Consider the following 26,913-nt stretch of genomic DNA (forward strand, 5'->3'; position numbering starts at 1 on the left):
ACAATATATCTAGGCAAAATGCAACAGTAAGCTGAGAAGCCAGGCACTGGTGGCTCACATCTGAAATCGTAACTACTCAGAGGAGGTTGAGATCCAAAGATCACAGTTCAAAGCCAACCCAGGGAGGAAAGTGAGTCTGTGAGACTCTTCTCTCCAATTAACCACCAGAAAACCTGAAGAGAAGAAGCTGTGGCTAAAAAAGTGGTAGAATGTTGCAGGGAAATGGATGGAGCTAGAAGGAATCATGTTGAGCGAGGTAAGCCAAGAGCAAAGAGACAAACGGTACATGGTCTCCCTGATAAGTGGATGCTAAATCCAAAATGTTAGGTGATACGACAAAATTAACAGGACTTAAAAAACAAAGAACTCCCACTCATCTGGTTGAACCACTACTAAATATCCCCGTGCCACTGAACTTGTGATTTTAAATGAGCATCATTATTCCACAATACTGTGAAATTTGGGAAATTATGTAATCACTTAATCACAATTTAAAAAAAAAAAAAGAACCTCGGGGAAGGTAGGGAGGGAAGGGATGGTAGGGGGAAAACAATGGAGGGGGTAACAATGCTCAATAGGAAGTGTACCCATTACCTTGCTCATGTAACTGTAACCCTCTGTATAGTATCTTTACAATAAAAAATTAAAAAAAAAAAAGTGGTAGAATGCTAACCTTGAGCAGAAAAACTCAAGGACAGTGCCCAGGCTGAGTTCAGGCCCCACAACCAACAACAGCAACAACAATAACAACAACAAAAAAGAGTAAACCAAGAGAGGATCAATACAAGGCAATGAACAAAACAAAACAAAAAACAAACATAAGAGAGAAGCAGACATTAGCTTCAAAATGCAGTAAATCTCACGAAGGCTAAATCATAGGAAGGGCATGGATAACACTGGGAGACAAGTTGTCCTCTTCCTTACTAATTCATATATAGAAGGCAGAATTCATAGAACATACGATACGATATGCTTCAAGAGCTAGAAAACCCATAGTCGTACAGAAATTGTACATAATCATGCATAGTTGTACATATTCTTTTTTTTTGTTGCCAGTCTTGGAGCTTGAACTCAGAGCCTGAGCACTGTCCCTGAGCTGCTTCTTCTCAAGGCTAGTAGCACTTTACCACTTGAGCCACAGCACCATTTCAGCATTTTTGAGGAATGGAGCCCATGGCTTCATGCATGCTAGGCAAGCACTCTATCACTAAACCACATTCCCAGCCCTTGTACAAAATCTTTACAGAAATATGGACAATACATACATAACAAAAGACATTTTTAAAAGACAATTCCATGAAAAATAACCCAAAAATTGTATAAAAAGAGGAAAGCAATCATAGACTACTGGGCTAGTGGCATGGCTCAAGTGGTATAGCTCCTCAATTCAAGCCATTACCTCCAAAATTTTTTTTAAAAAATTAGGGTTGTGGGGCTGGGAAGTTGGTTCAGTGGTGGAGTTCTTGCCCCACATGCATGAGGCCCTCGGTTTGATTCCTCAGCACCACATAAGCAGAATAAAAACAGAAGTGGCACTGTGGCTCAAGTGGTAGGGTGCTAACCTTGAACTGAAAAGGAAAAGCGCCCAGGCCCAAAGTTCAGGGTCCACAACCAACAACAACAACAAAAATTGGGGCCGAGAAGGTGGCTCAGTGGTAAAGTGCTTAGTGTTTGCCTTGCATGCATGAGGCCCTGGGTTCAATTCCTCAGCACCACATAAGCAGAAAAAGCCTCACAGAAGTGACACTGTGCTCAAGTGGTAGAGTGCTAGCATTGAGCTGAAGAGCTGAGGGACAGTGCTCAGGCCCAGAGTTCAGGCCCCAAGACTGACAAAAACAAAAACTAAAAAGGAAACCTGCTAACTGTGATGGGGAAATAACAACTCCTCCCTACAGAGCATTCCCTCCCACAGCTTCAGAGCCTTCTATGTCTTTCTTATTCAGTTACTAAAGCCTATCTAAAATAAGGTTCATGGACACTGTTCTAAGGCAGTTACTTTTTTTTGTTGTTGTTGGTCCTGAGGCCAGAACTCTGGGCCCCGGCGCTGTCACTCAGCAATTCAGCTCAAGGCTAACGCTCTACCACTTGAGCTATAGCGCCACTTCCGGCTTTTTCTGCTTATGTGGTGCTGAGGAATCGAACCCAGGGCCTCATGCATGCAAGGCATGCCACCTTCCAAGCCTTGAAGTTTGTTATTTATGAAATTAAATATAAACCAATAAAATGCCACCTTCCAAGCCTTGAAGTTTGTTATTTATGAAATTAAATATAAACCAATAAAATTATGTGTATTACTAGCTTGACATTGTGTCCCACCTGTAATCATAGCTACTCAGGAGGCAGAGGCAAGAGAATCTCAAGTTTGAGGTCAGTAAAGGTAAAGGTAAAGGTAGTTGTAAGGTCCGCTCCTGGATGGCTAGCAGACTCCACCCTCCTCCCAGCAAAGTCTCTACCCAATACCTGCGTTACCTAGGCAACTGGGCCACCTGGAAGAGGTCATATCTGAATGTGATGTGGCCACACCTTTCTCCACCCATACCCTAGATAAGGTCTAGCCCAGGCCCAGATACCCTCTCTCAGCTCTTTTCTAGCTCTTTCTCAGCTTTCTCTTCTCTTTCCCAGCTCTCCCAGCTCTCTTTCCCAGGCCTTTCCCCACCGCATGGAGGACCAAGATGGCCTGGTGCCAGCCGGAACGATGAATAAACCTGCCCCTTACCTGAATACCACGTGTGTGCTGCTGTTCTTACTCCGCTACCTCTTTTTAAAAACCTAACAGTAGCCGGGCGCTGGTGGCTCACGCCTGTAATCCTAGCTACTCAGGAGGCTGAGATCTGAGGATCGCCGTGCAAAGCCAGCCCGGGCAGGAAAGACTGTGAGACTCCTATCTCCAATAAACCACCAGAAAACCGGAAGTGGCACTGTAGCTCAAGTGGTAGAGCGCTCGCCTTGAGCTGAAGAGCTGAGGGACAGCGCCCAGGCCCAGAGTTCAAGCCCCGTGCCCAACCAAAAAAAAGAGAAAAAAAATAGAAAAAAATAAAATAAAATAAAAAATAAAAATCTAACAGTAGTGTCATCTCAAAAACAAAGCCAGGCGCTGGTGACTCATGCTTGTAATTCTAGCTACTCAGGAGGCTGAGATCTGAAGACTGTGGTTCAAAGCCAGCCTAGGTCTCCAACAGACCACCAGAAAACTTGAAGTGGCTCTGTGGCTCAAGTGATACAGAGCTTGCCTTGAGCTGAAGAGCTGAGGGCCGCGTCCAGGCCCAGAGTTCAAGCCCCACCAAAACAAAACAAAATTGGGCACCTATGGCTCATGCCTGTAATGCTGGTTACTTATGAAGCTAGAACCTGGGAATCCCAGTTTGAAGCCCTCAGGGAACAAAGTCCATGAGACTTCATATCCAATTTACCAACAAAAATCTGGAAATGGAACTCAAGTGGTAGAGCACTAGCCTTGAGCACAAAAGCTCAGGGTCAGTGTCTAGGCCCTAAGTACAAGCCACAGGACTGGCACATACTCGAGCCACAAGCAGCTGGGCACCAGTGACTCATGCTTATACTTCAAGCTACTCTGGAAGCTGAGATTTGAAGATACTTGTTCAAAGTCAGTACAGGCAGGAAAATCCATGAGACTCTTCTCTCCAACCACCAAAAAGCTGGAAGTGGAGCCGTGGCTCAAGTGGAAAAATGCTAGTCTTGAACCAAAAGGAAAAAAAAATGCTCAGGGACAGTACAGAGGCCCTGAGTTCAAGCCCCAGGACCAGCACTAAAGGGGGGAAAAAACAAGCATAACAAAACAAAACAAAACAGAGCTGGTGATATACCTCAACAGGTAGAGAACACTTAACCAAGCACACATATGGTCCTATGATTCGATAGCCAGTACCACCAAAAATTGTATTACTAAAAGAAAAACAAGTAACGTAAAATGTGAGTAATGATTTAATTTGATTACCTATAAGTAAATCTGATGAAAAAATTTAAGAATTGTCATAAATCTTCTATTAATATAACTGGATGTGAGGAGGTAATGTTCAACATTGCCAGAGCCAAGAAGTAGTAATATGCTAGGTGCCAATCTCACCTATTATAGTCCTAGATACTAATGAGGCTGAAATCTAAGAAATAAGTTGGAGCCAGCCAGATCAAACAAATCCAACAGACTTACCTTCAACTAAACAGAAAAAAGTCAGAAGTGAGGTATGGCTCAAGTGGTAGAATAAAAGCACTGAGCAAAAAAAAGCTAAGAACATGAGGCCCTGAGTTTAAGCCTCCGCACTAAGCTGGTACAGACAGACAGACAGACAGACAGACAGACAGACAGACAGACAGACAGACAGACACACACACACACACACACACACACACACACACACACACACACACACACACACACACACACACACACACACACACACAGAGAAAACATCAAAGAGGATACACCAAGTACTTACAAAAGTAGTTAACAATGTGGGATCAGAGTACAAAATCATGAGTACAAGACTTAAAATTTAAGCAATGCATTATCTACTCAAAATATAAAGAGATTAAACTTTATTAATAATTTAATATAACAATAATGTGATAATATAATAATAATTTAAATAAAATCTAGTGATGGTCCAAAATTTCACTGCAAATTTGTAACTGCTGTAATTTGGTCATTCAAATTATTGTCAATGAGTCTATTTAACTGTTTTTAATTCTTTCCCAAAGAAGACAAAATACTAATACTACTTTTGCGATACTAGGATTTCAACCCAATGACTTGTGCTTAATATACAAGTACTCTACCACTTGAATCATGCATACCTAATATTATATTTGTCAAAAAAAGTATGGTATTTTAACAATTAAAAAAAAACCCTCAAAAGGTCCTTGGTATACTATGTACACTAAGCAAGTTATTTAATCCCTGTTTATGTTCCTCTCTAAAATGAAGTTACCTATGACATAGCATTGGAATGAAAATTAGAATGAATTTAACAGTGTTTCATTAAATGTTAGTAACTGTTAGTAGTTATTTATATGGACAGATGTTTTTAATCTAAGTAATCAAACATTAGAGTACATTTCAATTAAATCCAACAGAAAGCTCTACTACATTCAAAACTAAAACATTTCTATTAAGAAGTAATTTCATGTATCAGAAAAATTAAACTATAACTGTAAAAAAATAAAACTACACCAATACAAGTATGCAGAGGGCAAGTGACTAATTGTAGAGAAAGAAGTGATACTTTTGCTAAAGCTTAAAATGCCATTATGAGAAAAGGGGATAAAACAAAGTGAAGATAATGATTATTATAATGAATCATTAAAAGCCTTCAACTCAGCAGCTAGCTTATATACCTGGTCGATAATCATAATTATCAGGTAAGCATTTAAAAAAACACACATAGATTCAACCTGAAACTGCTTAAGACACAATTAATTACCGGGGAAGGAACCTGAGAAACTATTATTTTTGTTATAGTAATACTGAGGTTTGAACTTAGTACCTTGTGCTTGCCAGACAAGGGTTCTACAGTCCTCTATGCTTTATGTTATTGAGTAAGGTTCTTGATTTTCGCCCAAGCCAGCCTGGACTGTGATCCTATTTATACCTTCTAAGAAGCTGAGGAGAAACTTTGTCATTGGTTGGGATGGGGTCTTATATGTAAACTTCTTGCCTAGGCTGGTCTCAAACTCTCCCAAGTAACCACTGTGCCCAGGTGAGAACTTAATTAGAGACTTCAAAAATACCCCTAAATCAATTTAATGGTTTTGGTGACTGAACGGAAAGAAAAGGTAAAGACAAGGTGATGCTACACTATGTCAGTCCTTTAGGAGATCAAAGAAGTGTGTGTGTGTGTGTGTGTGTGTGTGTGTGTGTGTGTGTGTGTGTGTGTGTGTGTGTGTGTGTGTGTGTGTGTGTGTGTGTGTGTGTGTGTGTGTGTGTGTGTGTGTGTGTGTGTGTGTGTGTGTGTCTGTCTGTCTGTCTGTCTGTCTGTCTGTCTGTCTTGGGAATGCAGAGCCTGGGCACTGTCTCTGAGTTTGTTTTTTTTCCTCAAGGCTAATATGCCCTACCCTAGCCATAGCTCTACTGCCTTTGTTTGGGGGGGGGGGGGGGGGAGAGGGTAATTAATTGGAGGTAAGAATCTCTCAGACTTTCCTGCCCAGGCTTTGAACAACACTCCTCAGATTTCAGCCACCTGAGTTGCTAGGATTACTGGCATGAGCCACCAGTGCCTAGCTTTAAAGAATGTTTTTAAAGTATTTATTAGTAAGTGTTAAAAGTAATAGCAATGCCAGCTACCATTTACTTAACAATTTATAAATGACTGGATACAATATTCAACAACATCCTATCCAAAACCAAAGTAAATGTCAGGAGGAAAGAATTATAAAGAATGTAATTTTAAATGTGTAAAACTTCTGAACAGATCCCTCACTGAGACAAGTAAGCAAGTAGGAAAAAAATGTCCAACACTGTATTTCAGTAAGATGTAAATTAAAACAACAATGTATTGAGTCCTTGTAGAATATGTCTTTGTAAACCCACCACTGGGGAGGCTGAGGCAGGAGGATTGTAGTTCAAGGCTAGCTTCAGCTAGATATATATTAAGATCCTGTTTCAAATACAATAAATATACAAGCACCTGTCATGAAATCTAAAACACTAACAATTTTAAATGCTAGAGTGGAACAAAAGAATATTCAATCAGGGCTGGGAAGGCGGCTCAGTGGTAGAGTGCTTGCCTTGCATGCATGAGGCCCTGGGTTCGATTCCTCAGCACCACATAAGCAAAAAGAAAAAAAGCTGGAAGTGGTGCTGTGGTTCAAGTGGTAGAGCGCTAGCCTTGAGCTGAAGAGCTGAGGGACAACACCCAGGCCCAGAGTTCAGGCCCCCATGACCGGACGACCCCCCCCAAAAAAAAATATTCAATCATTACTGATGGGAGTATAGCCATTTTGTAAGACTTGGGAGTTTCATATACAACCATATATAATCCTGTCATAGTTAGCCAACTTACCTGAAAACTTAAATCTGCATGAAAACCTGCTCGTGGATACATACAGCCCACTTTATCTACCAACTGCAAAAACTTGTAAGAAACTGAAACACCCTTCAAAAAGTAGTCTGTATAATGGAATATTATTCCTCTTAAAGGAAATACTTTATCAAGCCACACAAAAAGTCATGGTGGGCCAGGTGCTGGTGGCTCATGTTTATAATTCTAGCTACTGGGGAGGCTGAGATCTGAGGATTGCAGTTCAAAGTCAGCCTGGGCAGGAAAGTCTGTGAGACTCTTACATCCAATTAACCACCAGAAAACTAGAAGTCGAACTATGGCTCAAAGTGGTAGAGCACTAGGCTTGAGTGAAAAAGCTCAGGGACAGTGCCCAGGCCCTGAGTTCAAGCGCCACAACCAGCCCCCAACCCCCATACCCACTATCTGACTCTACGACAGTCTGAAATGGGCAAACTAAACTCTATGGAGGCAGAAAAAAAGTAGTACTGGGGAGAAAGAATAGGTGGAACACAGATGACTTACACAGCAAAACTATTCTACATAGTGTAAGAGTAGAAATATAGCCCAGCACCTGTGGCTCACACTTGTAAGCCTAGTTTGTGAGGAGGCTGAGATCTAAGGATCATGTTTCAAAGTCAACCCAGGCAGAAAAGTCAGTGAGACTTTTTATCTCCAATTAACCACCAGAAAACTGGAAGTAGCACTGTGGCTCAAGTGGTAGAGCACTCGCCTTGAGCTGAAGAGCTTAGGGTCACCAGAGTTCAAGCCCCACAACTGACAAGAAAAAAAAAAAAGAGTAGAAATATATGGCAGAATTATTCTATATAGTGTAAGGGTGAAAACTGTCATATATATATAAACTCACAGAAGGTACAAGAGAGTATAATGTCAATGGATAATGTTAAAGTGTGATTTTTAGCTTACCAATTTTAACAAATGTACTACATGGGAGTGAATAAATATTGATGAAGAACAGTGATGAATGAGTTAAACTGTTCAACATGTATAAACCTAAAATTGTTCTTAAAAAAGTCTGCGAGGGGATAGTGGGGAACAGAGTGCTTGCATCTAAGACAGGAAGGACATACAATTTAGAATAAAAAATTGTAGCCTGAATTTACAGAAAAGGTATTCTTTGGGGAAAAAAGCCCCATAACACTGAAACAATTCAAATTGTTTCAAATATTTTCAAATTGAAATAAATGCCAGTCCTGAAACCTTCTTACATCACTGATGGGAATGCAAAATAGTGCAGTCACCCAGAAAACTGTTTCTCCATGACCTAGCAATTTAAAACTAGGAATATACATAGCAAAACTGAAAACGTGCACCCACACTCCAAAACACATGTACACATGTTTTCACACACACGCACACGCACTACATGAAAGTTCACAACAGCATTATTCATAATAGTTATTATGTGCATATCACCCAAAATGTCCATAATAAGCAAAATACATCCACACAAAAGAATGTAAAAAGTATTCAGCCCTAATAATATAGTTATATGCTATAAAACAGATAAAACTTAAAAAAAAAAAACAAATCCATAGATTAATAGTTATCAAAATGAGAAAATTGGGGCTAGCTAGTAATATTAGTCCTTTTTGAGGGATGATGAAAATGTTCAGAAATTATACAGTGTTAACTTCACAACATAGTGAGCACACTAAAAAGCATTTTAAAAGGTTGAATGTTAAGCCAGATGCCAGTGGCTCATGCCTGTAATCCTAGCTACTCAGTAGGCTGAGATATGGTGATTGCGGTTCAAAGCCAGCCCAGGCAGGAAAGTCCATGAGACTCTGATCTCCGATTAACCACCAGAAAACTAGAAATGGCGCTGTGGCTCAAGTGGTAGATGCTCGCCTTTGAGCTGAAGAGCTCAGAGTTCGAGCCCCACAACCAACAAAAACAAAGTAAGGTTGAATTTTGTTATATAAACTACATCTCAATTTCTTAAGACTTTTTTAGCCAGGTTCTGGTAGCTCATGCCTAGCCTGCAATCCTAGTTACTGATCTGGATGATCCTTGTTCTTACTCAGTCCAGTCAAAAAAGTTTGCTAGATTCTATCTTCAAAATAACAACTAAAAAGCCGGGCGCTGGTGGCTCACACCTGTAATCCTAGCTACTCAGGAGGCTGAGATCTGAGGATCGCGGTTCAAAGCCAGCCCGGGCAGGAGAGACCGTGAGAAGTGGCGCTGTAGCTCAAGTGGTAGAGCGCTCGCCTTGAGCTGAAGAGCTGAGGGACAGCGCCCAAGCCCAGAGTTCAAGCCCCACGACCGACAAAAAAAATAAATAAATAAATAACAACTAAAATGCAGGATTGTTGTGATTCAAGTGGCAGAATGCCAGCCTACTAAGTGCAAGGCCATGAGTTCAAACCTGAATAACAAGAAAAAAAACTTTTTTTTTTTTGGGGGGGGGTCCGGTTGTGGGGCCTGAACTCTGGGCCTGGGCGCTGTCCCTCAGCTCTTCAGCTCAAGGCTAGCGCTCTACCACTTGAGCCACAGCACCACTTCCGGCTTTTTTCTTTTTGCTTATGTGGTGCTGAGGAATCGAACCCAGGGCCTCTGGCATGCAAGGCAAGCGCTCTACCACTGAGCCACCTTCCCAGCCCCAAACAAAACTTTTTTTACACTAAGACTGGTCCTAATGAAAAATGCTTCCTAAGCACTAACATCAAATAGCTGCTAACATCAAAGAAAAATTACCCACTGCCACACGCCTTCTGACAGAAGACTTAATCATAACCTGGAAAGTTATCTTGGTCTCCACATCCCTCTGCCCCATCTCCCCCTCCCCTGCAAAAAAAAGAAAATAAATCAGTTTGATCAATTTCCTAAGTAGCCAAGTTTTAAGGAACAAATAGAACACCACAGGGAAGCAATCAGCAAATGTAGTGAGACAAAGACCTGATTCCTTCAAAAGAAAATGATAAGGAGAAGATCTCAATCACAAATGTTATCTGGATCCTATTCAAATGAACTGTTCAAAGTTGCTAGGTAAACTGGAAATCTGAGCACTGAATATTTGGTAATATTAAGAAACTGTCAATTTTTTAGCAATGATATACAATAGTGATATTTTAATTGTATACTACAAGTTTCTATTACATACTAAAATATTCATGAATGATAATGACGCTGAGATTTAATGCAAAATAATTTGAAGTTGGAAGGGGAGGGCTAATGATGATCTACTTTATCTATATGTCTTAAATTTTCCATAATATATTAAAGCAAAGTTATATGGGAACAATTATATTTATACCATAAATTTAAATCCCAGTACCACCAAAAAAAAGAAAAATAACTGCCAACTTCACCAAGTTGTTGAGGATTAAATGGATAAATACTGAAATGTTTCAATAAAACTTAGTAAACTGTAAACAGTAAGTACCAGGTATTACTAAAACATGGCAAATGGCAGATAAAATTTAAAGTGAAACAGTACAGTAAAAATGTGCAAGAAAGTTAGACACTGTGGCTCATACCTGTAATCTTAGCTACTCAGGACACTGAAATCCTAAAGATAGAAGTACAAAGCTACCAAACAAGGCAGAAAAGTCCCGAAGATTTACAGAAAAGTTAAAAAAAAAAACTACATCTCCAAAATTACCAACAAAAAACAAGGCTAGACTCATGGCTCAAGTGACAGAGCACTTTTAACGTTAAGCAACAAAGCAAGCTGAGCAAGTGAAGAGCCCTGAGTTCAAGCTCTGATACTAGAAAGAACTATAATCCCAGCTTATGAATGGGAATATATAAATGGAAATACATTACAATGAGAAAGTGAACCAAAAGGGCTGGGAAGGTGGCTCAGTGGTAGAGCGCTTGCCTTGCATGCCTGAGGCCCTGGGTTCGATTCCTCAGCACCACATAAGCAAAAAGAAAAAAGCCGGAAGTGGCGCTGTGGCTCAAGTGGTAGAGCGCTAGCCTTGAGCTGAAGAGCTGAGGGACAGCGCCCAGGTCCAGTTCAGGCCCCACGACCGGACAGAAAAAAAAGAAAGTGAACCAAAAGAAAAGTGGGGAGTAACGCAGTGGAAGCCAAAGAAAAGGGTTTTGAGAAGGAAACAGTCAATAGCACAGACAGCAGGTCAAAATGCATATGATCTGTAAAGCCACAGGATCTGATGGTCTAAAGGTCAACTGTTAAAAGAAAAAATAGTTTTCTGTAAAATGTTAACAAAGGGGCAAGACTATTTAGTGAGGTTAATGTGGAAGTAGAGGATATTCTAAATTAGTATTCCTAATCTTTTTTCCTGGGCTTCAAACAGGAAGACTGACTGAAAGTTGTAAACTTTTTTTTTTTTTTTTTTTTTTTTTTTGCCAGTCCTGGGGCTTGAACTCAGGACTGTCCCTGGGCTTCTTTTGCTCAAAGCTAGCATTCTACCACGTGAGCCACAGCATTACTTCTGGCCTTTTCTGTTCATGTGGTACTGAGGAATCAAACCCAGGGCTTCATCCATGCTAGGCAAGCTCTCTACCACTAAGCCACATTCCCAGCCCATGAACTCTTAATTTTTAAGATGTTTAATTCTATTATCACCATCATTTGAAATCAGAAACTGAGTAATAGCAAAAAAAAAAAAATGTATAGAGCCTTAAAAACATGTGTGAGTGGCTGTAGCTCAAAGCAGAGCATTAGCCTTGAGTAAAAAAGCTCAGGGATAGTGCCATAGACCCTTAGTTCAAGCCCCCCAACTTAAAAAAAAAGTATGTTGACAGGGTGACAACAGGAAAATAATCCCCAAAAATTCCTGAAGAGGGAACAGGAGAATCTCAAATTTGAGACTAGCGTAGGCCACATGGAAAGACCTTGTCTCCAAAAATAAACAATCAAAAAAAGTGCTTTATGAAAAATCACTACAATGTTTTCTTCTTTTTGTAATTTCACAGATTCAAAAAATTCTATCATGGGGCTGGGAAGGTGGCTCAGTGGTAGAGTACTTGCCTTGCATGCCTGAGGCCCTGGGTTCAATTCCTCAGCACCACATAACCAAAAAGAAAAAAAAAAGCCGGAAGTGGCGCTGCAGCTCAAGTGGTAGAGCACTAGCCTTGAGCTGAAGAGCTGAGGGACAGTGCCCAGGCCCAGAGTTCAGGCCCCACAACCGGATCCAAAAAAAAAATTCTATCATAGAGAAGACACTAGGATTTAAAAATGCTCCAAATGATCCTTTGAAAATCCTAACCAAAAAAAGATAACAAATTGGACACAATGGCACTTGTTTATAATCCTAATTATTCAGTAGGTTGAGGCCATCATGAGTTTTTTGTTTTTGGTCAGCCATGGAGCTTGAACTCTGGGCCTGGGCACTGTCCCTCAGCTATTCAGCTCAAGGCAACCACTCTACAACTTGAGCCACAGAGCCACTTGCGCTTAATTAGTGGTTTATTGGAGATAAGAATCTCATGGACTTTTCTGCCCAGGCTGGCTTTGAACCATGATCCTCAGATCTCAGCCTCCTGAGTAGCTAGGATTACAGGCGTGAGCCACCAGCACTCAGCTGCCTCAGGAGTTTTATACCAGCCTGGGCAACTTAAAAAAAAAAAATGTCCAAGGAAAACAAGTTCCCATTTCTATTTGAAAATGGAGAAATAGTTACATCTAAGCAAAATATATCCTATTAAAAATCTTTAGGCAGTAACATGTCAGAATATACAAACAAAAATTTAAATTTTATACTTGCTGGAGAATCTGTAGTTTTCTATATTACAATTTTCTATATAGGGCTGGGAAGGTGGCTCAGTGGTAGAGCACTTGTCTTGCATGCCTGAGGCCCTGGGTTCGATTCCTCAGCACCACATAAGCAAAAAGAAAAAAAAAGCCGGAAGTGGCGCTGTGGCTCAAGTGGTAGAGCGCTAGCCTTGAGCTGAAGAGCTGAGGGACAACGCCCTTTCTACGTATTAGATAGATACATTATCTGTAATTTAATTATCTATGTTATGTCTACTCACTGGAAAACATTTGGAAGTATGGTATGTTTACTACATACCAACTACAGATGAAAATAAGAAGACTGAAAATGTGTCTTAGTGGTAGAGTGGTTGCCTAGCATGAATGAAGTCCTGAGTTCAATTCCTTAGTACCATATACACAGAAAAACCTGAAGTGGTGTTGTGGCCAAGTGGAAGAATGTTAGCCTTGAGCATAGAGAGGCTCAGGGACAGAGCCAGGAACTTGAGTTCAAGCCCTATGACCAGCAAGAAAAAGAAGGAAAGAAGGAAGGGAAGAAGGGAGGAAGGGAGGAGGGGAGGGAGCCACATAATGGGGTATGTAGACATAAAAAAGATCCTATTTGTATTTTAAGTAAGGGGAGACAGGCACGCGTGCCTCACACTAGTAATCGTAGCTACTCAGGAAGCTGAGATCTGACAATCACCATTTGAAGCCAGCCCAGGCAGGAAAGTTTGTCAGACTCTTTATCTCCAATTACAGAAAAAGCCAAAGTGGCACTGTGGCTCAAGGAGTAAAATGCCTTAGTGAAAGTAGCTCAGGGACAGCCTTCAGGCCCAGAGTTCAAGCCCTAGGACTGGCCAAAAAAAAAAAAAAGCTAAGGGATGAAGGTATACAAAGCTCAGTTGCAGAGTGCTTGCCTAATATGCACAAGGCTAAATTCAACATTCAGCTCCCTCCAAGAGAGTAATTTTTATAAGCTAAAAGACAATATAATGCAATGGTTACAAGGATAATAACAGACTAGTCTTTGGGGCTTGACTCAGGTGGGCGCTATTCCTTAGCTTTTTTTTTTTTTTTTTTGCCGGTCATGGGGTCTGAACTTGGCCTGGATGCTCTCCATCAGCTCTTCAGCTCAAGGCTAGCGCCCTACCACTTGAGCCACAGTGCCACTTCTGGCTTTTTCTGCCTACATGGTGCTGAGGCAGCAAACCCAGGGTCTCATGCATGCAAAGCAAGCACTCTACCACTGAGCCACCTTCCCCGCCCTTCCTTAGCTTTTTTTTTTTTTTTTCCTGGTCCAGTCATGGGGCCTTAACTCTGGGCCTGGGCGCTGTCCCTCAGCTCTTCAGCTCAAGGCTAGCGCTCTACCGCTTGAGCCACAGTGCCACTTCCGGCTTTTTTCTTTTTGCTTATGTGGTGCTGAGGAATCGAACCCAGGGCCTCATGCATGCAAGGCAAGCGCTCACCACTGAGCCACCTTCCCAGCCCCTCCTTAGCTTTTTTATTCAAGTATTCGACCACTTAGACCAGAGCTCCATTTCCAGCTTTTTGCTAGTTAACTGGAGATAAGACTTTCACAAACTTTCCTGCCCAGTCTGGCTTCAAACCACAATCCTCAGCCTCCAGAGCAGCTAAGATTATAAGCATGAGCCATCAGAGCACGGTCAACATTCCATTTTAGTATCTTTTCCAAACTGAGAAAATATTAATTTCAAATTAAAATTTTCTATCAATACCATGCTTATTATGAAATGGATTAAAATATGTAGTTCTAGGGGATCTGTAGTCAAGCATTTGTCTTTCATATATGAGATTCAAGACTCAATTCCTAAAACCATTAAAAAGAACATGAGCAGGGTATTTTTGTGTACATTGGTAGGCTAAGTACTTGGGTGTGGCAGGAAAATCTCTTGAATCTTCTTTTTAATAACCGGGGGCTGGGAAGGTGGCTCAGTGGTAGAGTGCTTGCATGCAAGAGGTTCTGGGTTTGATTCCTCCGTACCACATAAGCAGAAAAAGCCAGAAGTAGTGCCATGGCTCTAGTGGTAGAACACTAGCCTTGAGCTGAAGAGCTGAGGGACAGCGTCTAGGCCCAGAGATCAGGCCCCACGCCTGACCAAAAAAGAAAAAAAGGATAGCCAGGCCATGGTAGCTTATACCTATAATTCTAGATACTCAGGAAACTGAGATCTGAGAATAACCACTCAAATCCAACACCAACAAAGTAATGAAGACTCATCTCCAATTAACCAGCAAAAAAGCCAGAACTCTGAGAGTAACCACTCAAATCACTCAAATCCAACTCCAACAGACAAAAAGTAATGAAGACTCTTATCTCCAATTAACCAGCAAAAAAAGCCAGAACTGGAGATGTAGCTCAAGTGGTTGAGGAAAAAAAGAGATTGAAGGAATAAATGAAGTGAGAGTACAAGGTCTCCTGAGCTCAAAACTTAGTGCCAGCGCATACATGAACATGAACACACACACACACACACACACACACACACACACACACACACACACACACACACACACACACACACACACACACACACACACACACACACACACGTAAATAAACCAGAACTTTGTATGGAGGTATCTTCTTCCTATGTTTCAAATTTAAATCCATTGATGTTTCAACTAACAACATATTCATTCCAAACTTTTTTTTTTTTTTTTTTTTGGTCGGTCGTGGAGCTTGAACTCTGGGTGCAGTCCCTGAGCTCTTCAGCTCAAGGCTAACCACTAGAGCCACTTTCTCATGGTAAACTGGAGATAATCTCATGGAGCGGGGCACTGGTAGCTCATGCCTGTAATCCTAGCTACTCTGGAGGCTGGGATCTGAGAATCGGGGTTCAAAGCCAGCCCGGGCAGGAAAGACTGTGAGCCTCCTATCTCCAATAAACCACCAGAAAACCGGAAGTGGCGCTGTAGCTCAAGTGGTACAGTGCTTGCCTTGAGCTGAAGAGCTGAGGGACAGCGCCCAGGCCCAGAGTTCAAGCCCCACGACCAACCAAAAAGTCTCATGGACTTTCTTGCCCTAGCTGGCTTTGAATCACAATCCTCAGATCTCAACCTCTTGAGTAGCTAGGATTACAGGTATGAGCCACAGGCACCCAGCTCAACACATTCATTTTTAAATATGCATCTCACAAGCAATCTTACTGTAGACTGAACAGTCACCTAAAGCACATTCAATATTCTAGATACAAGTCTATTACTTAAGTACCTCAATAAGTCATTCTAAATGCACAGCACACCCAAAACACATTAACACACACAATGAACATTTTACTCCAGGACAGTAAAAAAGTTTTATACAACAGAATAAAACAATGAAAATTCCTGGGGGAGGGGAAGGAGGGAAATGAGTCTAGAAGCAAAACACTTCTTCAAAACAAGTAAACAAAAACTTAAAGAGTTCGAGTACCAGAATTAACGTACCAAACTCAGATAAAAGTGAAAGGAATCTTCCTTGAGGACTTTCCAGTTGCTATTATGGACTGGAGAAATGGTAGGAAAAACAAGGGAGTAGGCCAACAACATAAACCTAATGTAAAGTTTTTATTAATTTAGACATAAGTCTTTCAACTACTTATATTAATGAAGTTTATGAGGACAAATCCAATTGCTAATCTGAAACACATTACATTAATAGCAAAACTTTTAACAGTACAAAGGCCAAAAACGGTATCAGAAACTGTTGGTTTTTATTGAGTGAGCCTAAACCTCCATGTGTTTCAAGCAAATACTTTATCTTAACACACATAATTAAGTTTAGCACACAGCATACTAGAAAGTTATATACCAACAAAATTGAATATACCAAGTATTTTAAAGCAGACTGTACCTAAATTAAAAGAACCCAGAAGAGGAAGGAGGGCAGGGAGAGAGATAGATGTGGCAAGATTGACTGAAATACATTGTAAACATGTGTGAAAGGTAACAATAAAATTACCTCCTAAGGAGGGGAAAAAAATAAACCCACAGGCAATTTTGACATAACGCCGTATATTTTAAGCCAAAAAATAGTAAAACAAGCTTAATAGACAACAGTTGCTCAGGTCTGTAATCCTAACTACACAGGAGACTGAGATCAGAAATTGAGGTCAAAAACCAGCCCCCACAGCAAAAAAACAGGGCTGGAAGCATAATTCAATTGGTGGAGTTCAAGCCAAGTAAAGCATAAACCTTAAGAGTTAAAACCCTGATACAGGCAAAATGAAAGGAAAATACAATTCTACAATATTGAATGAGTCAAAGTATGCATCTTCACTTGTGTGTGAGCACATGCCGGGTCTTATGGCTTGAACTCATGTCCTCGTGTTGTCCTGAGTTTTGTTTGTTTGTTTTTTGCTTAAGTCCAGCATTCTAACACTTGAGCCACAGCTAAACTTCTGAACTGTTGATCATTAATTGGAGGTAAGAGTCTCATGCATTTTCCTGCCTAAGCTGGCTTTGAATCGTGAACCTCAGATCTCAGCCATGTGAGTAGCTAGTACTACAGATGTGAACCATGGCATCCAGCAGTGTTTTTACTTCAGAGCCATGCATGGTGAAGCATACCTGTAATTCACTAGCAGACTGAGACCAGAGGATCCTTAGAGCTAGAGGCCAGCCTAGGTTACATAGTAAGACTTTGTTAGGCAGGCTCCGGTGACTCATACCAGTAAACCTAGCTACTCAGGGGGCTGAGATCTGAGGTCGTGGTTCCAAGCCCCCAGCAGGAAAAGTTTGTGAGACTCTTATCTCCAGTTAACTTCCAGAAAAACAGAATGGCTCTGTGGCTCAAAAAGTGGTAGAGCACTGGACTTGAGCTGAAAAAGCTCAGACAGCAACCAGACCCTGAGTTCAAGGTTACAACCGACTCCCTCCCCTCCCCTCCCCCCTCCAAAAAACAAAAAACTAAAACTTTGTTACCCTGACCACTGGTGTGGCTCAGGCCCTAATCTAGGCTCCAAGCCAGTCAGGCGGACAAATCTGAGAGACTCATCTCCAATTAGACCAGCAAAGTGCCAGAAGTGCAGATGTGATGTGGCTCAAGTGGCAGAAAGCCAGACTTGAAGTTTAACTTCACCCACTTTGTGGAATCAAAAGCGTTTACTAGCTCAAAACCAAACTAAAGGGTCATTTGTTTGAGGACATCCTATTAATCCAATCATCTCTCTTCCTAATTTTTCCTAACTACTCTCATCTTCCTAACCACATCAGGCATATAATGCCTAAATATGTAGCAGTACAAAAAGCAGTACTATTCTGATGCATGCCTTTTGTTTCCGAAACTTAAATTTGCTCTGGGAAGAGATGTAAAAATAAACCCAAGTACAGTATCCTACAATTTATGTAAGCCGTCTGAAAAGATGTAGCAATTTTTAATATCCATGGCAAGAGCCCAATGCTACTAACACCTTCCAAACGCTGGGTAACGAAGCCACTTTTTAGTTCACATTCAGAAGAACGAGTCCGGAACTCAACTTTTATGAGTTCGTAAGCATGGCACAAATACGTTGCACTTCGAAACGAGTAACCAGTTCTCTGGCGTGTCACAAATGCAGCACAAGAGAAGTCTGGTTTGGCTCGGTGAAGAAGGGGACTGGAGGGGAGGTCTGAGTGAAAGGGACTCTAAAAACGACAAATGCACATCAACCCCGGGGAAGAACTAAAGGGAGTCCAAGTGAGCAAAGCAGTACCTGTGTAATACACGTCTCATACTTATGTTATATATAATATATATTATATATATATAATAATCCCAGGGATGTAGGTAGTTGAGATGACAGTGGGAAATGAAAACCTCACAGATCAGCTGTGAGGTAGCTGCCCAAGGTGGTGGGGGGGGGGGGAGCTGTGGTTTTCGAGGGGGTAACTATATATTAAGTTGCGGGAAAAGGGGGTCAAGTCAGACTAGCCCAAAGAGGAGGGGAAGGTCCGGGGGTCAGGGGCAAGATGGTAAGATGCCAGTGTCAGTCCGTCTTCGGGTTCTCCATCTCCAGAGAGAATGAAACGAGCGCAAACTCTACGCCGGGCAGCCCCACTCCGGACGGTGGCGGCCGGGAGCGCGGCCCCAAAAACCCCGCAGGCCAGGGAAGGCCGGGCTCCCGAGGAGCCCCCGCAGACGCCATACTAACAGCCAAAATGGCTGCCCCGAGGAAGCCCGCACCGCGCAGCTAGGGAGGGCTGGGGAGCCAGGCTCCGTGGGGGAAGGCGGAGCGGCCGCCGGGCCAGCGCCGCCGGGACCGCCGGCCTCCGGGCCGCCCAGGTAGGTCTCTCTCCGGCCTCCCACCTCCCGCCGCCCGGCGCCGGCTCCCGGTGGAAGGGAGTCCCGGCCCCACCTCCCCCCCACCCCCCGCCCCGGGCCGCGCGTCCCGGCCGCCGTCCCGCGCCCCCACCGACCGACCCCCTCGCGAGGTACCTGCAGTTCGGCCCGCTCCACCTCCCAGTGCGCCCGCTCCATCTCGAACCGGGCCCACTCGTGCTGGATGTAGTGCAGAATCCCCGGGATAGTGTACTGCTGCGGCCGGGACAGCTCCGGGCCCGCCGGGGGGCCCGCTCCCTCCGAGGCCGGAGGACCCCCGGCGCCTGCCGCTCCATTGCCCCCCGGCGGAAGGCTCAGGTTCCCCCCGGGGCCCTGCTGCTGCTGCGGCTGCGGCTGCTGCCGGGGAGGGACCCCCGCCATCCCGGGGCCGCCGCCGCCGCCGGCAAGCTCGTCCATTGTGTGTGGGGCCCCGGCCGGGGCGCTGGGCGAGACGCAGGCGGCGGGGGGAGGCGGGGGGGGGGGGGAGACCCGGAGAGAGTGGCCCCGAGCCGACGGCGAGGCGCAGGCCGGCCGGCAGAGGGGCGGGGAGGGGGGGTCGTTGCTGGGGTGCTTGCCGGGGGAGGGGGGGGTCAGAGCAGGGAGCTGCCGGCCGCCGCCATTACAGTCCCTCCTCCATCTGCCCGTCTCACTCACTCACTTTAGGGGAAGGGGGGAGCCGCGGCGGGAGGGGGAGGGGGCAGGGTCGGGAAGGGGAGCGACGCAGGGCCGCCGCTCCCGCGCGGCATGCCGGGTAGTCGACGCCGCGGCCGCCGCACGCTGGCTAACCAAATAGAGTCGGGCCTCACCCTACGCAAGCGCACCGAGGACGCGGGCACTCGCGGTTAGGGGGTGGGGACAAGTCTGGCCACGCCCCCCCAGACCGGCTCCGAGTTGGCGGCGGCGGCGGTAGCGGTGGCTGCAGCAGCCGGGACGGCGGTTACTGAACCGGGGGGCTACAGTTCCGGCTTTGTGGGGCGAGCGGGTCCGTGGCTGCCCGGTGGTGTGGCTTGTGGCAGCCTCCGCAGCCGTTCGTTTCGGTGTGCAGCCCGTCCGGGATTCCTGACGCCTCCCGCATTCCTGGCGGGGCTCAGGCTGCCCCAGGACGTCGGCCTTTTTTTTCTGTCTGCCCCTCGTTCTGTCTGCGGTTTCTTAGTCCCGGGGGGAGAGGGGGGAGCTGGGACTTTGGAGACCGGTCTCCTTCGGCAGATCACCCCGATCCCTCGTCCCTGTCTCCAGCCCGGGCCTTGGTCCCCGCCAGTCAGCCCCCCCCCCTCGGGCTCGCCCCACTTTTCCTCCCCGCTTCCTCGCTATTCCCAAGTGAGGTGTGTCGGAAGAGCTTTGAGGCCATGATCGCCTCTAGAGCCTGATGATGGATGAAAGGAGAAAGGGTGTGGGGGGGTGCCACCTGGTCTGTGTCACGCCACGAACTCACGAAGTTCCTCTTTTGTTAGTGCTGTTGTCTGAGCCATCCGGGAGGGAGACGTACATACTCCTCCCTGGACGTGTTCCTCCTTCAGGACCAGGAAGAGGAGGCTGAAACTCCTAACTTGTTGGGGAGGTGCTCCACCCCTGGAGCCACACAGTCAGACTTGTAACCCCTCTTTTTTTTTTTTTTTTGCTTTAATTATTTCTGAAATAAAGTCAGACCTTTGCCCAGTCCAGCCTAAATCTCTAATGGCCTCCTCCACTTGGGGATCACAAGCACGCACCACCGCACCACCCGTTCTGAAGGTTGGCCTCCAACCATGATTCGGCTGAGTGACTGGGATTGTGGAGGTGCACTCCCACACCTGGTCTACTGTCTACCTGACACTATCTAAAGGGAAAGGCCAGGAGTCATTGTAGTATTACCTTTCCCTCAAACCACTGTCCCCCTCAAATGGAATCCTTTCTCAGAAACGACTTTCCTATCTGAAAGGAATCCTTCAAACCCATTCCAGGGGGACCACGGGGAGGCAGTTAGGCACAGGAGAAACATTATTATAAGGTGTATTAGAGGGGTCCTATTTCCCAAGAGAAGGGAACACATGGCATCCATCTCTATCCAGGTAGCTGGAGGGTCTGGGGGCAGGAAGTGAGGTAGGTGCGGGCTCAGATGGGTGTGGGTGGAGAGAGGGAGGGGGTCAGCTGTATGTGGGAACTCTAGGGCTGGGAGGAGCTCAGGTCTGGGTGGAGCTGAGGACCAAAGGTGGGCAGAATGCGAACACTATCCTTTGCCTCCATTCATGCCTGAGTTTAAATCTCCACACCTTCACCCACTTCCACTATCCCCCGTGCCTCATTGATCCTCCAGAAAAGCAGATTTGTTTTTATCCTGCTTAAGATATTCTAGTGGTGTCCACATTTAGAATAAAGTCCACATTTTTACTAGCTTATAAAGATCCTTCAAGTTGTAGATCTTCCTTATCTCTGTCCGTACTTTTCCAGGCTAATTTTAAGCAAATTTCTCAGGAAACCACCTGGCACTCTCAATCTCTTATGTGCATCCGTTTCAAATCGGCTCTTTGAAAACCTCAAGTGAGCTCCCTATTTCAAGAATTCCAACCGAATATGTCTACATTCACTTTAACCATTGGTTTATAAATGTCAATTCCTTGGCCATTTTTTAAAATATATACTATAGGGTCATTTGTCTGCCAGTTGCAGCTTCCAAGAGAGGCAGAGACCCTCTGTTTGCAACCATCCCGACTGCCAGTGCTGGGACACAATGGATCCTTCATAAATATTTGATGAATAACTTAAGGCCAGACTAAAATGAGTTGTTATTTGAAATTGGATCTGGCTGTGTAGCTCACACTGGAACTTAAAATTCTGTCTCAGCCTCCCAAGTGCTAGGATTAGAGCTGTGTGCCACCATGCTCTGCTCAGCTGTTAAGATTCAAGGACTAGAAATGCCCTGCATATTAAAAGTACAGGACAGGGGGAAAAAAACTATCTTTTGTAAGCTATTCACACTATACTTTCGGCTCTTGACGTCGCAGGACAGGATAATGCCAAGCCACATTATCACCTACAACTTACTGGAATTCCCTTTTTCTGATCTGTAGCTGAGTCATTTCCTCTCCTCATTCTCACCTTTGAAACTTGCTCTTTGTTCTGTCATTTCATCATTCCTATTTATCTCTTCTCCTTGCCCACAGATAGTCCCAGTCTCCTGATAGGATCTTCAAGAATTCCTGTCTTAAAAATTCAGTTTAGAATTTCTTCCCAGAGCTGCTCTTTAAATCCATATGCTTATTTTATTTTTGACTAAAGACATCATATTTCATTTACATATATTACATCAGCAAAGGGATTTTTAAGGAATTCCAGATTTAACTGGGAATGAATAACATTCAGATACTGTCTTTCCAATTGTTATAGTATTTGATAAATAGTTTTAACTCTGCCTTTTAGAACTAAATAGCTCCACATAATACTTGCCTAAACATACAATTTTATTTTTTATTTTTGCCAGTCGTGGGCCCTGAACTCTGAGCCTGGGTGCTGTCACTCAGCTCTTCAGCTCAAGGCTTGAGCCACAGCACCACTTTCAGCCTTTTCTGCTTATGTGGTGCTGAATCAAACCCAGGGCCTCATGCATGCAAGGAAAGCACTCTTCCACTGAGCCACCTTCCCAGCCCCTAAACATACAATTTTATATCAACTTGCATCAAAGAGTATAAACCGGTTCAGGAACACTTGCCTTTTTTTGTTTTTGAGTCATCTGCAAAGATTGTGACTAATGTTCTTATCTCCATGACTAGGAGAGAAAACTGAAATAATCTTTGATCATCTGAGTGCAGGTGCCTCATGCCTATAATCCTAACTACTCAAGAGTTTGAGATCCAGAAGATTAAGGCTGTTAAGCAACCTGGGCAGAGAACTCCATCTCCCAAATAACCAGCAAAAAGCAAGGCTAAAAGCATGGCCCAGCTGAGCCAGCAAACTGAGTTAAAACGTCAGTACCAGAAAGAAAAAAAAAACTTTCATAACTTCAGCATGTTCTTTTATTTTTATTTTTTTTTTCTGAGCCTGGGCGCTGCCCCTCAGCTCTTCAGCTCAAGGCTAGTGCTAATCTACCACTTGAGCCACTTCTGGCTTTTTTTTTTTTTTTTTTTTTTTTTTTGCTTATGGGTGCTGAGGAATCGAACCCAGGGCCTCAAGCATGCAAGGCAAGCATTTTACCACTGAGCCACCTTCCCAGCCCCAGCATGTTCTTAATAGAACAGCAAAATAGGAAGTGATTTCCACTGTCAAAACAAACGTGTTTGGAAACAAAGTTTCCCTTTACTAGTTTGCCTCCTACTCACTTATCAACCAGCACAAGATTACTATCTTGGATTCCAGAGGCATTTTCATTCTTGAAGTTATTTTTAGGTAGTTTAGGGGTGATGCAGTTGCTCAGGGAAATAAAAGGGTATTCACCTTTATAAACAATGCAAACAAATATAGGAGCCTTTAGAAATAAATGCAGGGGCTGGGAAGGTGGCTCAGTGGTAGAGTGCTTGCATTGCCTGCATGAAACCCTGGGCTCCATTCCTCAGTACCACATACACAGAAAAAGCCAGAAGTGGCACTGTGGTTCAAGTGGTAGACTGATAGCCTTGAACAAAAAGAAGCTCAGGGACAGTGCCTAGGCCCAGAGTTCAAGCCCTAAGACTGGCAAAAGAAGAAAAGAAATGCAGGACACTTGAATCATTCAAATAATATATTGTGTGCAAAAAAAAAAGAACCTTCCTCTATCCTAGAAAAATAGATACTAAATAAAATCTTTAAGAAACTCAGAGAACAAAAGAAGGTATGACATTGCCCAGAAAGAAATGTATTCATTACCTGACTTACAGAAACAGTAACCCCTCTGTAAATTGCCTTAATAACAAATTTTTAAAAAATTCAGAAAGCTGTATAAAATTCTAGTCCAGGGCTGGGAAGGTGGCTCAATGGTAGAGTGCTTGCATTGCCTGCATGAGGCCCTGGCTTGGATTCCTCAGCACCACATAAGCAGAAAAAGCCAGAAGTGGTGCTATGGCTCAAGTGGTAGAGCACTAGCCTTGAGCTGAAGAGCCTAGGAACAGAGTTCAGGCCCCATGACCGACCCCCCCGCAAAAAAAAATTCTAGCCCAGGTTCATTTGGAATTGTCTCCTGAGTAATATGAGTCTGATAAAAGTAGGCTATGATAATATTGCATAATACCTAACAGAGAGATGTCAAAAAAAAAAAAAAACTGGCTAAGCCGGGTGCTGGTGGCTCACACCTGTAATCCTAGCTACTCAGGAGGCTGAGATCTGAGGATCGTGGTTCAAAGCCAGCCCGGGCAGGAGGGACCGTGAGACTCCTATCTCCAATAAACCACCAGAAAACCGGAAGTGGCGCTGTAGCTCAAGTGGTAGAGCGCTCGCCTTGAGCTGAAGAGCTGAGGGACAGCGCCCAGGCCCAGAGTTCAAGCCCCACGACCGACCAAAAAAAAAAAAAAAAACTGGCTAAAGCCAAGTCCCACTGGCCATTGGCTAACAAGGGACAGCCAGGTCTGTAAACATGAGATCAAAATGACTGGAAAATGTGGTTGAATGGAAAACTGCCCAAACTTTCCAAGGTGAGAATTTAACAAGCTTGGAAATGTGGCTAGTCTCCCATTAGAGCAATTGGGGAGACCCCTCAAAAGGCTGATATCAAGTATAACACCTGGAGATTCTGTGCTAGAGACAGTGTTCTCTTTTGAGAATTGATTGTTGTTGTTGTTTTATTCTTTGTTTTTTTCCTTATGATAGGAAGTAAACCGAGGTCCTCAGGTATTCTAGATGCATGCTGTACCAGTAAGCCATACCTCTAACCCCTAAGAGGTTTAAAATCGGCATAATTTTACAAAAATATGTCTTTAGAACATATTTTTGAATGATGGTTACTTTTAGTCTTTCTATTAATAGTCCAACTTAGAGTACATGACAATTATCCCACAAAAAGATTTTTAAATTACATGGGAGTTTTGGTAGGTTTTGTTATTGTTGCTCTTTTTTGGCAGTACTGAGGATTGAACTAAAGTCCCCATACTTGCTAAGTGGGCACTCAAGCAGACATTCTACCACTTAATCACATGTCCAGCCCCCTTTTTTTTTTATCTTTTTTTTTTTTTTGTGGGGAGGAGAGGGGAGGAACATCTGCACTGAGGCTTGAACTCAGAGCCTCGGGATCTCACAGGTTTTTATTTTATTTTTTCTCACCACTGGCACTCTACAACTTGAATATTAAGTTTAGGCATTTTGCTGGTGAATTGAAGAGATGAGAATCTCTCAGATTTGTCTGCCCAGACTGGCTCCATACCTCACTCCTTAGATCTCAGCTTCCTAACGAACTAGGATTACAGGTATGTGTCACCAGTGTCCAACTGCAATTGGAGATTTTAAATTGTGTTCCACATATATTTGGATATTTATATGTTTGTTTGCAGCACTGGAGTTTTGAACTCTTCTGGCACTTCAGGCACAAACCAAGTCCTTATTGCTTTAGGTTATTTTTCAGATAGAGTCTCATGTTTTTTCTGGGGTTGATTGGGACATTAATCTTCCTACCACTGTCCCAGTACCACCATAAAAAAAATATATATGTAGCAAACCCAGGTGCTGGTGGCTCATGCCTGTAATCCTACCTACTCAGGAGGTTGAGATCTGAGGATCATGGTTCAAAGTGAGCCCGTGCAGGAAAGTCCCTAAGACTCTTACCAGTTAACCACCAGAAAACGAGAAGTGATGCTGTGGCTCAAAGTATTAGAGTGCTAGCCTTGAGCAAAAGAGCTAAGGGACAGTGCCCAGTCCCTGAGTTCAAGCCCCACAACCAACAACAACAACAATAAAAAAAACTTGCAACACAGACATTTATGCTTAGGTATAAATGTATATAGATTAAGCCTACAAGGATAGATACTAGATAAAAACACTGGTGGTGGGCTGGGAATGTGGCTTAGTGGTAGAGTGCTTGCCTAGCATGCATGAAGCCCTAGGTTCCATTCCTCAGTACCAGATGAATAGAAAAAGCCAGAAATGGTGCTGTGGCTCAAGAGGCAGAATGCTAGCCGTGAGTAAAAAAAGCCCAGGGACAGTGTACATGCCCTGAGTTCAAGCCCCAGGACTGGCAAAAAGACAAAACAAAATAAAAAATACACTGGTTGTCTTTTGAGGAAGATGATTGGATTTAGGACAGGAATTGGGGTTCCAGGATACCTTATATGTCTGTTTTATGTGAATATATCTGTGGTTTTCAGTGCTTGGTTTTTGAATTTCACTGCTTTCCCAGCCTGGTCTGAAACATGCTACATAGCCCAGGCTGGTTTTCAACTCACAATCCTCTGCTTGTGGTATGAAGTGCTATGTAAGGATCTGAAGTAAGGCAGTGGTCATATTCACAAGTTAATATTCTAGTATAGTAGCTGGGCACCGGTGGCTCACGCCTGTACCTAGCTACTCAGGAGGCTGAGAACTGAGGATCGGGGTTCAAAGTCAGCCTGGGCAGGAAAGTCTATGAGACTCTTATCTCCAATAAACCACCAGAAAACCGGAAGTGGCACTGTGGCTCAAGTGGTAGAGCGCTCGCCTTGAGCTGAAGAGCTGAGGGATAGCACCCAAGCCCAGAGTTCAAGCCCCATGACTGACAAAAAAAAAAGAAAAAGAAAAAGAAAAAAATATTCTAGTATAGCACTTTTCAAGCTTTGGGTCACAGTCCTTTAGCAGGTTATAACCTTAAATATAACTCACGGTCTAAAATATCCACAAGTCCTTATCACTATGAAGGAATAATTGAATAAATAAAAGAGGTAGTCTAAACAAATTTGTACAGAAGAGCTACAAATAATATATGTAGACAGTCTTCTTCCTAAAGGAGGAATGATAGAGGAGCATAATATGGAGAAAACTGAGTCAAACATTGTGGACAGTGTCCACAG

General features: G+C 43.6%; 2 protein-coding genes across 6 annotated transcripts in view; one reads left to right on the top strand and one right to left on the bottom strand.

Annotated features, from left to right (window-relative positions):
• Strn3 (striatin 3) overlaps positions 1-19,653 on the bottom strand; it is a 105,270-nt gene extending 85,617 nt beyond the window's left edge. For 3 of the 5 annotated variants that reach the window (XM_070026305.1, XM_070026298.1, XM_070026287.1), the window contains exon 1: positions 19,115-19,653. In XM_070026305.1, the coding sequence (XP_069882406.1) occupies positions 19,115-19,414 (300 nt within the window). In that variant the 5' untranslated portion in view covers positions 19,415-19,653. The remainder of the gene's footprint in view (positions 1-19,114) is intronic. The other 2 variants (XR_011372717.1, XM_070026300.1) reach the window with 2 other exon arrangements.
• The window catches only part of Ap4s1 (adaptor related protein complex 4 subunit sigma 1), a 41,844-nt gene continuing 33,739 nt past the window's right edge, over positions 18,809-26,913 (top strand). The window contains exon 1 of the mRNA XM_070026317.1: positions 18,809-18,961. The gene's annotated coding sequence lies outside the window, so the exon portion shown is untranslated. The remainder of the gene's footprint in view (positions 18,962-26,913) is intronic.

This window comes from Dipodomys merriami, unplaced genomic scaffold (assembly GCF_024711535.1).
Source record: "Dipodomys merriami isolate MVZ:Mamm:240054 unplaced genomic scaffold, mDipMer1.0.p SCAF_1, whole genome shotgun sequence".
Classification (NCBI taxonomy): domain Eukaryota; kingdom Metazoa; phylum Chordata; class Mammalia; order Rodentia; family Heteromyidae; genus Dipodomys; species Dipodomys merriami.